General features: G+C 39.4%; 1 protein-coding gene across 6 annotated transcripts in view; it reads left to right on the top strand.

Annotated features, from left to right (window-relative positions):
* GRID1 (glutamate ionotropic receptor delta type subunit 1) overlaps positions 1 to 13188 on the top strand; it is a 561238-nt gene that overhangs the window by 503527 nt on the left and 44523 nt on the right. For all 6 annotated transcript variants that reach the window (XM_069796078.1, XM_069796077.1, XM_069796076.1 and 3 more), the window contains 3 exons: positions 399 to 596; positions 2336 to 2660; positions 4061 to 4199. In XM_069796078.1, the coding sequence (XP_069652179.1) occupies positions 399 to 596; positions 2336 to 2660; positions 4061 to 4199 (662 nt within the window). The remainder of the gene's footprint in view (positions 1 to 398; positions 597 to 2335; positions 2661 to 4060; positions 4200 to 13188) is intronic.

Genomic DNA, 13188 nt, shown 5'->3' with positions numbered 1-13188 from the left:
AATGTCTATGTTCTAGACAGCTAGTTAGGACACTAAAGTAGGTGTCTATGCCCTCTTTATAGTCAGCGAGAAGAGGCAGGTACTTCAGAGAGCAATCCATCCTGTGAGCCCCAGGAAGCTGCTAGAGGGGGTTGAATTGTCTTCTGGAGTCTCTGCCTCTTCTCAAGAGCTGTGGAAAACCCAAGGCCACATAGGACTCAGGTGCTGAGGCAGTGGTATCCAGTTGGGATCCCTCATAGTATCCCACATGGCCTACAGTTTTTGCCTCAGAAGGTTATGAGTGTCTCAAAATCTGTGCCAAGTTGTCCAGAATTAACTCAGGAAAACATCTTTTTGCTAAGAGAAGCAAACTAAAAAACGTATTTCAATTATCAGTTAAGATATTGGTTTGTTCTCAGGAAGAACCTTTTGTGATGGTGGCAGAGAACATACTTGGGCAACCAAAACGATATAAAGGATTTTCCATTGATGTCCTGGATGCACTTGCCAAGAATCTGGGCTTCAAGTATGAGATATATCAAGCTCCTGATGGCAAATATGGACAGCAGCTCCAAAACAGCTCCTGGAATGGCATGATTGGAGAACTCATTAACAAGGTACAAGGAAAACAAGCTGCATTTTAAAAAAAAAAAAGAAAAGAAAAGAAAAAAAAAAAGACTCTTCAGAGTAGGACATCAAGGCTTTGTAAGGAGGTTGTTTAAATTCTCCCCTTCCTCCATTCCAAATTACAAGAGAATGAATTAGGGTGAAAGCACCAGTGCAGAACACTTCTGAGCTATGGGTGGTTTGAGTATGGTGTAAACCATGCATTTTAAGACCCTGTATCCAGGATAGGAACTAGAGAGTCTCTTCTATTTACTCCCAACTGTTCTCAACATAAATTATATCAGTGTAAATCTGTGTGTTTACATAGCTGTAAGACTAAGAAGAGAGGACATGGATGTGTGTGTGACTGAATGTCTCTAGAAAATAAATAATGTATTCTTAATGTATTCTTCTTAAAATACTAACTATTATTATTTTAATTTTTTTCATTATGTCTTTGCTACTTGTTTTTAGGTTTGACTTTATTTGGGTCACTTTGTGGCAATGTGTTTGATAATGATCAACTGTTTGACTCCAAAACAAGAGAAGTGTCCCTAGTAATATACCATAAAGGAGTGTTTTGAAGGACCAGAATTTAAACTGATCTCAAGATTATGTGTTCATTTAAAACAGAGAGGACCAAATTTCTTTTCTTAATTACAATCTTGCGAATCAGGAGTAAGTTAATTGAACTCCATTGAAGTAAATGGGGAAAGTTTGTAGCATAGAATCTCCCAGAGAATGAAATTAGAGTGCATTTTGTTCATGGTCTTGCTGTCTGACATGGGACAATTGTTAATCAAGAAGGAGAGTCAAAGGAATTAATATTCCATGTTGCTGCCCTTGGTAGAAAAGGTTACTCTTCTGCAGTGGAGTTATTAGTGAAAGTGAAAGCTTTCTCATTATTTAGTAAGTAGGTGGCTCAGTGTCTGGTAAGTAGATGTTTAGGAAGAAATAGAAGCAATTAAAGCAATAGGAAATGTGTGTATGACAATGGGATCTTCTTGGTTGGTGCTAGGAAATATAAAGAATTTTTTACTTATTTTGCATTGACATAAGCTGTTTGAATTTCATTGATTTGAAAATGTGGTAAGAAATCCTGTTAAATTTCTTTGGAAAGACCTTCTACGTGTAAAACCTACTCGCTTTAAATGTTGAAGTTAAAGTAGTTTCAGGAACAAAGTTGCCTTTGGTTAGCATTCTTCCAGTTACTAATTTTTGCAATCGCGTTATTCCTTGTAAAAAACAAACAAAATCTTCCCTCCCAGCTGTCATATGAAATCCCTTCATGAATATGTGAAGCTGGCAACTCTGCAGGGAGAACAAATATTAGCTCTTTGCACCTTCCTATCAAATACACAAGCTAAATAAATGGTATTTCTTTCTTATTGCTTGCACCAGGTTAATATGGTTTGGAATTTAGGCATCCTTTGGAAAACAAGTGAGTGTAAAGGTTAAACAAGTTGCATTCATTCCAGAGAGAAGTCGAGGTGATGCTTTTTGTTCTAGAGTACGTAGACAGGTTATGTTTCACTACTGTGCTTTAAACTAGTGCAATTAACTAATGTTCAAAGATTAAACTGATTCTGGTTTTATTTTTAGACAATTTATTTAAATTTGTCTGAACGTGTTAAGTTATAGAAAGAAATGCATGGAGTCACTTGGTTCTTCAAAAGTTTCTCCTTAAGGCTCATGCTGGCCAAATTCTTGGTGAAACGAAGAGGTCTGATCCGTTGCGTTTTTCTCGCAGAGAGCAGACCTAGCCATCTCAGCCATCACTATAACACCAGAACGAGAGAGCGTTGTGGACTTCAGCAAGCGGTACATGGACTATTCCGTGGGGATCTTAATCAAAAAGCCCGAAGAGAAAATCAACATCTTCTCTCTCTTTGCTCCCTTCGACTTTGCGGTGTGGGCTTGCATTGCTGCAGCCATCCCTATAGTTGGCGTCTTGATATTTGTCTTGAACCGGATCCAGACAGTCAGGGCGCAGAATGCTTCCCAGCCAAGCCCTTCTGCTTCCTCCACCCTTCACAGTGCCATCTGGGTCGTGTACGGCGCTTTCGTTCAGCAAGGTACTTACTCTCTTATAAACACCACTGACAGATGGTCAGAAATGTTCTGCCTTGGGTAAAGCAGGTTGGGACATGTTAGTCTTGGCCAAAACTGTCTAAAGATGAAAGAGAAGGCTCGTATGGGGAGGTAATATGTTTTATTTGCCCAGCTGCTGAAAAGTGGGAAGAGGTAGGTAAGTTGGGGGGCAGGTATGTTCTGCTTTTCTGTCTCTCGGTAAGTCCAGAAAGAACACTCGTAGCAGGCTTTTCCACTTCGGGAAAATTATCACGCAATAAATAAACTACAGAGCTGCTTGGTGCGGAATTACACTTCTCCAACTCTGAAACTAGCCCCTTCTCTAATTGTTTCAATTTAATTTTAGAAATTTATATGTTTTTGAACTAATGTGAGACAGTTTATCTTTTGGTTCTTTGATGTGAATAGGAAAACGATTTGTAGCCATGTAACTAACTTTACACTCAGGAATCTCTAGGCATAGGACTAAGCCTATTGAATTCAATGGGATTGCTACCATTAAGAAAGCTACTTTTATAAATAATTGTTTGCAAAATCTGCCCACACAGTTTTTGTCCCATATCTATAATGTTAGTACCATTCTTGGAAGGCAGGTTTTGTTGAATGCTAACATACGGTTATGTTGTTAACTTTTTTCTACATTTTTTTCATTGTGATTGCAAGCTTATAAAGCTTCAGCTGGAAAATCCTTACTATTGCTATGAAACTTGGTCCCTCATCTCATTAAGGTGGCATCGCTGATGGGTTTAAGTACAGTAAGATGTAATCAGCACAAACATATGCTGAAGTGACTAGCACCAGTTATATGGTAAGGTTTGGTCTCCAACAATGTTCAAGCATAACTGTGCTTGAAGCCTGCTAGAAAGAAATCTTCATGTTGTTTGAAATGTTGTAAAGAGTGACAATGACACTAATACTTAAGTCTTTGCAGATTTAAATACAGCACAGATAGCACATAAGCCATTGGACAATTTTGTGGGTTTTTTCCAAATTGAAAATGGCCATTGAAAAAAGAATATTACTATGTTCTGAACACTGAAACGATTTAATTCTGCATATTAATCGTGCTTCACCATTGAACTTTCTTTATTTAGAATATTTTTCATGTTCTGTAGATGTGCTCCTCAATAATTTCCAAGGGAAATATGTTGAAGGATGATTTGCTAGAACAGTATCCAGGGCAAGATAAGGTTGACTGGAGAAAATGTTTGTAAATTATCGGTCTTAGCAGAAGCAGTGCTTTTCTCACAGTGAAAGGGCTGTCTGGAGGGGAAGCAGAAATGCAGAGGGGTAGCTCCAACAAAGTTGAACATAACAGCGCACACAGAGGGTGATCATAAATGGAAGCTACTGAGAGACGCTCATTTTCTCTGTCTGTTTGCAGGGGGCGAATCTACTGTCAATTCTGTGGCTATGCGCATTGTAATGGGAAGCTGGTGGCTCTTCACCCTTATCGTGTGCTCTTCCTACACAGCAAACTTAGCAGCATTTCTCACAGTATCAAGGATGGATAATCCCATAAGGTAAGAGCCTCTTCTTAACATGAAGCTGGAAACCTGGATTTCACAGAAAAGTATTATCTATTTGAGCACTCATTCTTGCAAGAAGGAGATAACTCTAATAAAATACTCTGCTTATTTGCAGTGGCTCCTTTTCTCTTCTCTCCCCGCCCTCCCCTTCACCTTCACCCTAACAACCCCCAAGCAGTTTTGACAGGTGCATGGAGGGGACAACGGCACTTTAATTGCGTGGTTTTCCAGAAGAGAGGTCTTCCATGTTTATATGTATTTTGCTTAACTAGAGCTCTCACTGCTTCAGCTGTCTTTACTTCTTTGTTGAACGTCAGAGGGGACTGCCACATCTAGCAAACTACGTAACATTTCACTTCTCACCTGCAATGCGTAATTCTATGTTCTTAATATTTTGATATATGCTGTTGTTTATACTATTATTTGCATGTAAGGTAATACAGGTGGTCTTTTAAAATATAAATGACCAGATTCAGTGGTATTATTTGCAGAAAAAGCTTCTTCTCTAGGAGGAGGAGAAGATAACCAAAACTGACTCCAGGATAATAAATGTAATATAGCAGTTGTTTTATTAAATTTATATATAATTCTCTACAGTTGTGTTGGCAATACTGTGATGATAAATTACAGCTTCTGTAACAAACCCAATTTATCTTGCACCTTTGACTTCTTTCTCCTGCCGTTTGCCTACTAATCCATACCCAATGAGAATATTTTCAATAAACCAGGCCTCTGAGCAGCTCCAGAGAGCTGCTGGTTGTTTGGTGGCAATTTGTGTTTGTGTGTGTGTGTGTGTGTGTGTAATCTGTTTTTCTTCAGAAAATTTAAAGGCTGAATAATGTTTTCATTTTTTTCTCTCAAAATATGGACAAAATTTCCACCTTCACACTGGCATGGAGTACTGGGAGGGCTGTTGATCTTCTGCAGTCAGTGCTGACAGGATTAGAGTCTGATATCTCATGTTTGATCTGATGGTGATGGAGTGGAGACGTGGCCAGAGGACAGGCAGTGTGACACAGGCTGTCCTCCTAGAAAATGCTGAGCCAAGGATTTTAGGTGCTAGAGAGTGACACAGTTGCTCTGTCGCTCTCATTTGGGCTTGCACTGGGAAAACTGGGACTGTAAGGTTTGTGCTCAGCTCCTAAAACAGAGGCATTGGCACTTAGGTGAGGCTGGCACTTAAAAAAGCTGCTTTTGCCTTCTCTGTGGTATCTGCAAAGGAGGACATAATTAAGTGCATTTCTCATAAACATAAGTTTAACAGTATTTCCAATTTTTAACTTGCCATTGCATACTTGCAGGTAATGTAACTCTTTGTATGGATATAGTGTTATAATAATAATAAAACTATCCCCAAACCATAACAAGCTTTGTTTTAAAATTAATTTTCTGTTAGTTTAGCCAAAAGAAGTAGGTTTTAACAGTAATAGAAATAAGAACTGTGTAATTTCTGGAAATAACATGAGAAACTAAATAGAATAAAACTACCACACAGTATCTGTGAGGCGTGGCTATAATGGGAATAAAGTTAAGCTCAATGAATAAATTGTTCTTGAAACCCAAGACAGAAATAGTTATCTGGAAAGCTTGAATAATGATCTTCTCAAAAAAATTCTGAATGTTATAATTCCTTCATGGCAGAAGAAATTGTCCATTTGGTCTACTGAGCACCTCCCAAAACTCAACAAAGTTCAGAGGAGGACAAAAGTTGGGGTGAAATGCACTGAGGAGTCTGCAAAAAAAGGACACAGGTTTAAGAGCAGAACTATGAATTATGAGAGGAGGCCTTTGAGGCTGAGCTATTACAACATTTACAAGGGAGTTTGATTCCCCTTCTCATTAAAATGAATAGACATCACTATGAATCTTGAGGAGGAGAGAAGTTATTTCAGTAAAGGAACTGTTCGGTGTTGGTTTGGGACTTCAGAGGCCCATGCCCTTCTACTGTTAGAGATAGCAGCGGAAGAATTATAATTAAATGGCTTTCTATACCTAACAGTAGCTGCCACTTTCCAGGTTCCAAATATCACATCCCCTTGTACAAGGTGAGGGTACAGAAGAAAGCAAGCACTCAGCTGTGATCTGCAAACACCAGCATAGTAATTCATGTGCCAAACCATAAACGTCTAAGGTAATTTAAGTTGCCATAAGGTTTACTGCCCGTGCTCCAGCTACTTGGCTATAAGGGCAGCGGTCTCTATTATGTATTGTCAGACACAATGTGGATTATTCATATTGCCTGGGGTGTCTAAAGTGGTCCTGGATACTTTGGCTTAGGCACCCAAATCATTCCCGAGGTAATCTGAAATAGTAGCTGTCAGAAAGCTCTTTGATTTGATCACTGGTTGGCATAACTGAGACAGTTAAGGAACTTGCTTGCCTTGGCTTACCCATGGCTATTTTACAAAGTTTGCAGAATGTCCCTGAGATCCTGCTACTCTGAGAGAGAGAGAGAGATCTGGACTAACCGCTTTCATTGAAAACTGCCAGTGCCTTAGGAGAGAAGAGATGGGGTAAAGAAATAGGATCTCCAGAAACTCTGTTGAGCCTTCATCCATTTGTAAGCTATGATGAAGATACTTTCATGCCCCCACTCTTTATGAGAAATATCTTATAAAATGTTGTGTCAGATTTAGAACAAATATTTTTCCTGAGAAAGTAAATTACTGCCTTACATGAATGCATTGTGGCCTGGTGTCTCGGCTCCAGTACAACTTAGCTTCAGCATCATATGATGTGGAGTGGCTTTTTTTGCCTTTCTAAATCTGCCACTCAGCTTGCCTGCATTATATCTTTCATGGACCCAGAAAGGAATACTTATGTGAAATCCATTTTTCCCACCCAAAGAGGCACAATGAGTTATAGCTGAAAATTTGCTCACCAGCTGAGAACTACCAAATCCATCTGTGTATACTTCCATTGTTAAGAAACCAACCCCTCATCCTCTTAGTAAATGTGTGCTGTTATCTCTCCCTCCATAGAGAAGTCCTCTGGTGTTCAGTACTGCTGCTGCTAAATTGCCAGCAGGAGAGAAAATAGTATTATGGTGCTGCAGTAGCTGCAACATAGTTAAGATTTTCATTACAAGACCGATTTTTCTTCCCAAGCCCCCTCCAAAATGCCTAATAAAAGTTGTTTCAGCATCAAATTTGGCATGTGTGGTCTGTGACTAGCAGAACAGGAGTATGTTTGATTGAATAATTAGGTGTCAATCAATCCAGTGATCATTACCTCCACAATTTCACTGCAATACAAGTGTGTCATAGAAATCATAAATGATATTTATTAGAAGGGGCCTGGTGAGAGATTCGCTGAAGCAAAGTTGAACTGTTGGAAGGCAGATTTTTAGAATTAGCATGTCAGATGAAAGCCTGCTCATGAGGGCATAATTTTTTTTTACAATCTGGTATTGGCAACTCTCGCAAGGCTTTTCCACCCTGCCATGAGTTTCAGGGACTGCCTGTGGCTCACAGAAAAGTGAAATACCCAGAGTAGGAGGCACGGCAGAAAGCAGCTTTGATATGCTGCCTGTATTTCTGTATTTCCTGACAGAGACTTCCTAAATCCCAAATGGGTTCCCAAGTGCTGTGCTGTGCAGGTGCCCAGATGCCATGTAAGAAACATGCCTATCTTGGAACGAACAAAAGTCCATCTCCTTGGATTTTCCCAAATCCTGAAGGGCTTCATCACAAGTGTGATCATGAGGAGAGGCACTGGCTTTCTGATCTGGTACAGCTGCACGTGCCGCCTTGTTCCTCGCGTGTCCTGCGTGCCCATCGCTCGTCCCGGTGTGATAGGGCGGTATGGAGGGTCAGAACATGGAGTTTGAGACCCACGTCAAAACCTCCGGCCCTTCAGGAGATCAAGGATAGCAGAAAATACTGTGAACCTTCCTCGGCTGTCCTCCATTTTCCAGTTGCTAGTGGTCGGTGCTTCTGTACCCCTTTGCTCTTTTAATACTGCTTCTCTGAGCCCTCTGTCCAAATTACCTCTTGTGCTCTTCTCATCTTCTCTCTGTCCCAACCTCACAACAAGGGAACAAAGACAATGTAGTGGTTACCTCAGGATTTCTGTGTTTGTGGAGATTCACAGGCAGGGCAGTGAACCGTCAAGCAGATATTCCCGACCGCACGTGAGCAGAGGAGCGAGATGTTACCCGGTTCCAAAAGAGAAGGCATTTTTTGCAAATGTGCTGGTGGCAACCACTTTGGAGCTCAGGCTAGGAGGCCACGATCCATGTTCTAACTTTGTAAATGAGCAATTCTTAAATTTTGTCTTTAAATAGAAATCTAGGTAATGTTCAGTGCCTGTGCTAATCCTTGGCAAACTTGTTTAAACCCAAATGTTTTGCATTTATTATTCTAATATTTGCCTTCAGAACTGTATGCAGGTGAGAAATCTTTTAAGGGGTCAGTCTGCCAAGTAAGGGCTGAATTATTACATGCAAGTCTGTTCTTTCGTTTTATTACATTTTAAAACAGCCCTTGGATCTGCTGTCTGACCTTCCATTTGTAATTATGAGTTTAATTAGCAGTGACTAAACTTCCAGCTTCATTTCTTGTTAACAAGCAGACTACATGCAGTTCAGTAGCTGCACAGACATTGTGAAACTCAGGTTTAGGAGAGCTTCTCTGACAAGAGGTTAAGAATCATGCAGGAAAAATAGGACGTAAAAAAGTAGGCTATTTGCAAACTCAAAAAAGTTTAAATATAAGATTCTATCAAATTGATCCTTAACATTTGCACATGCTATGGATGTTTTGAAAGGCATCTTTATATATGCATTCATGGACTGCATACAAATGCATGTTATATCTGCTTTTAAGTTCACAGCTGTTGTTTCATGATTTGGGATTTCCTTATTTGCATTTTAATCCCCAAATTTCATATGTTTTGGTGACAGCTGAAGATTTACTGCAGCTTAGTTGGGGTGATAGTCTGGCACTTGGAAGACTTGGGTGCAAATTCTTTTTCCACCACAAACTTTGTTTGATCTTGGCAAGTTTAGCCTCCTCTCTGTCTCAGTCCCTTTCTGTATGAAAGAGTAACAATTTTTTCGTATCTTACGTGGCACGTTGTCAGTTTAGCTGCTTTAAAGGTAATGGCCAGAAATGACCATATTATAATAGCTCTGCGGGTATCAAAAAAGGTAGATTTTCTGGGTTGTGTACAAAACAGAAACAATCTCAAAATATTTTAAAAGAAAATGAGGAAAGTATTTTGAAGTTGCCAGCTAGAGGTAAATGAATAAAGGTTCCATCTGCTGTAGTTAAGTGGATTTGATAGGGTTGGTAGCAAGAACCTCACAGGAATCCCTCTGTATTTGCAGTGATTTTGCCTTGAAGTTCCTTGTGTTTGAAAACAGCCTTGCTGTTGTTAATATTGTGCGTGGTTTTCTAAATATTTCATTGGATTTTCTTTTGTTATGTTTAATTTGTACTATGTTTTGCAGTGTCTGTGCAGCACCTCAGGCACCTTGGCAGGAGGCATGTATGAATGAGCATGATAAAAAATAATCATCATGATTATTATTTAAGGCCTGTGAGCAAAAGCTTCAATCATTAAATAACTAGATTAAGTTCATCCATAAAAATGAAGGCTAAAAAAGAGTGCAAGAAAGATGCAAGTGAATGAGCAAGGACAAAACCTCTTTTTTTTCTTTCCAGAATATTCCCCGTTTAGACCACGTGGAAGAAATTTCATGGGAAATGCTCTGCAGCCTGGGCAGCAAGGCAGCAGCGCTCAAGGGCAAAGCTTGCCAGCCATTTGCCTTCAGGACAAGACACTGTGATGTTCCGAGGGCTAGAACCCCTGTTGTCTATCTTTTCATTTCACTTTCATTGATGGTGTTGCCCAGCGGGTGCTTCTGGGAAACCCAGGGCTTCACAAAGTCTGAAGCCTTTTAAAAACCTTTCTGAATGTTGGCATATGCCGTTCAACCATGGTTTAAAATGGATCCTAATTACTCCTGTAATTGAGCAAGCAGGCGAGCATATAAGTGCAAATATTTCCCAAGGACATTTTTCTGGGGAAAAATGAGAATGCACAGCTGAAATCAAGCTTGCATTCCATCTCTCCAGTTGCCATTGTAAAAATGTGGCATATATTGGAGATCAGTGGCAAACCAAGAGATTTGTGATTCCATACGCTCTTTGACTCTACTTTTACAACACTTATATGATAGCATTTCTTCATTTGTTCTTGTTACTGGGAAGTTCTGTAACTTAAGTGGGTTGAGGCATTAACATTCAGATGCATGCACAGTTTAGAGAAGAAAATGATTAGGATATGATGTTAGCAAAATCTACCATCTGTGCAGGTAATAAAATGATTTTTTATTAGTTTTTTTTCTTTTGCTTTGGAAGGGTGAAAACCCAGAAAGAGCAGAAACTCCCATGACAGCCCATCAAAATGTACAAATCTGAGATTTGATATGCAGTCTCTTCTCAGCTCAGATGGAGTTGCCTTTTAAGTCAGATTTTCTCATATTAGTATAGGTTATTCACTGGCTGCCCATAAGAGTAGAGTAGCTGTATGCTTTCTGCATACATTAAATCTCATTGGCTCTTGACTTCAACCTTCTTTGTTGTAGTATGTGGTTTCTTTTTATTACAAGGATAGTAGCCATGGCTTATTTTGTTGGGTTTTATTTTCTATTTGATTCCTAAGGGATAAACAATACAAAATGCAGTAATAGAAGATTTTTGCCCAATAGGATATTTATATTTCTATTGTTTTTTCTCTAAAGAAGCTGATTTAATGTCTTATATGAACTGACAATAAAATCTAATATAACAGGATATTAAAAAGGCAAAATAATGATTACTATAGCAATTAAAACAGAGATGGCCTTAAAGCTTCAGACATTTCCTAACTGTAAAGACTACCTCAACCCATCATTTTGTAAGGACAAAAACAGGAGTAAGAAGAAAAACTTTACGGTGAATTCTGTTTTGGAAGTGGATTCTAGGTGAGGAACAACCATGAAAGCAAGGTGGCCAGTCCGCTCAAGTATTTGTGTTTCACTCCTGCAAAAGCATTAATAATTTTTTCCACTATATCAGGTAGATATTTATTTGACCTACAGTGCAAAATTGCCTAACTGCTTTTGCATGTTAATATACTATTCCATGTGTTTGCCTGCTGGCTGTATTTGCTATTCTTTTGGACAGACAGATACTGTTACATGCCCCTGTGGTATATATCTTTATTAGAAGAGTATTTAATCAAAGACCCTCAAAGCAGGAAATGGGGTAGAACCTAAAAATATATAAATATCTTACTGACACTTGCTAGTGAAACAGCTAGCTGGAAAAAAAAAACCAACAAAAACCAAAAAACCAAAAACCTGTAAAATTACTTGTAGTTTATACCATTTATCTGTGCTGGTCAGAGTCATTAGTGTAACAGTGGGCCCTATTATACAAGTCACACAGGTTATTCTATTATGGGGTAATATAGTGTATATTTCTGCATAGGTTTCCAAATCGTCCAGGGTCAGAAGGTCTCTCTGAAGGCATCCCTGCAGCCAGAACAACCAAGTAAATTGCATTTGCAAAACTACCAATAGTTAGTAAGCACTTTATGACAGTAAGTTAATTGCTGTGAAACAATGAGATGAAGTTGAAAGTAGGTGTACCTACTTGTAAGAGGGGACACTTGTACCTGTTTTCTTACTTGCTGTCAGCTCAGACAGGACATACATGAGCTTCCAACTCTGCTAATCTGTTGCATATTTTGGAAAATGCTTCATTTGCTCGTGTAAAAAAACCAGTCTTCTCACCTTGCACAATTCCTCACCAACATCTCCATGTGAGCAGTGGTTCTGTCATCTCATACCACGGTTGTTCAGCACCAGATTTTCTCACCCACCTGGCAGCAAAAGTAATTTTCCCACCTTCTGTTCGTTACCATATATTCGCTGTCAGCAGGCTAACTGTGAGTATCAGGAATATGCACTGAATTATTTATTTCTGTAGATTATTTTGGATAGAGGGAGGAGAGGGGAGAGGAGGGAATTTTCCAGTGGGGGCAGAGGAAGAATGCTTGTCCAGCCATCCTCCCAGCTGGAGTAGTGGTTGGTTGGTTAACACCGACCAGTGTCACTGTGCTATGGCCAGTCCTGTGCTCCACTTAGATGATCTGTCTTTTACATTGCAAGGCCTGCATTAATAGCCTGCAATAAGAATTAAAGCATGATCATACCTCCTATAGCTTAAAAGTTCTGTTCATACAACCAATTCAAAATCTGATGTCTTGGAGCACAGTTCAGCAGCCATTCTTTCAGAGACTACAGATTGAACATGCCTCTGCTGTAGGTTGCGAGGCTAAGAGTTTCAGTTTTGGTGATCTCAGTGCACAGTCATCTGTTTTATGCTGTGCTGATGAAATCAGCCATAAATTAAGAAGTGAGACTTTGTATGGGATAGCTGGGGTACAGACACATGTCCGTTTGCCAGCTCTGCTGTGGACATAGGGACACAGTTGAGGGATGACACAAATGGCTTTGTGCAGTAACGTCTTAAATAGTATAAGCTAGATTCATTGGAGTTGTTAGGAGGATTGATTTTTGATTCTCTGATTTTTTTTCTCCCATGCATTTGTAAGGTTCCCATGCATTTGTAGTATGTATGCATATTCAGTCAAATGGTTGCACTACTCTTTTATAATCACTTAGAAAAAAAAATGCTTTTGGTTTTCTAGGTCCTGAAAGAGCTCTTGCTGACATTATAACAGCTTCCTATAATTTCTTCTTATAGTTCCTCATGTTAAGATAGTTTGCATCTGTCTTTGATGTGGTCTCTTTCAGGAATTGCCAGCCCTTCTGTAGTCTTTTATCCTTTAAATCAACTTCCCAAGAGACTTTCTCCTCCAGTTCCTGAAGTCTGTTGAGGTCTGATCTTTTGAAATCCATTATTTTTATGTTGTTACTCTTACTCCCTGCCGCCCCCCCCCCCCCCAGGATAGTGAGCTCCATCGTCTT

The sequence above is a fragment of the Haliaeetus albicilla genome, chromosome 11, assembly GCF_947461875.1.
Source record: "Haliaeetus albicilla chromosome 11, bHalAlb1.1, whole genome shotgun sequence".
Lineage (NCBI taxonomy): Eukaryota > Metazoa > Chordata > Aves > Accipitriformes > Accipitridae > Haliaeetus > Haliaeetus albicilla.
The sequence above is the reverse complement of the archived record's forward strand: the minus strand, read 5'-3'. Positions and strand labels throughout refer to the sequence as shown.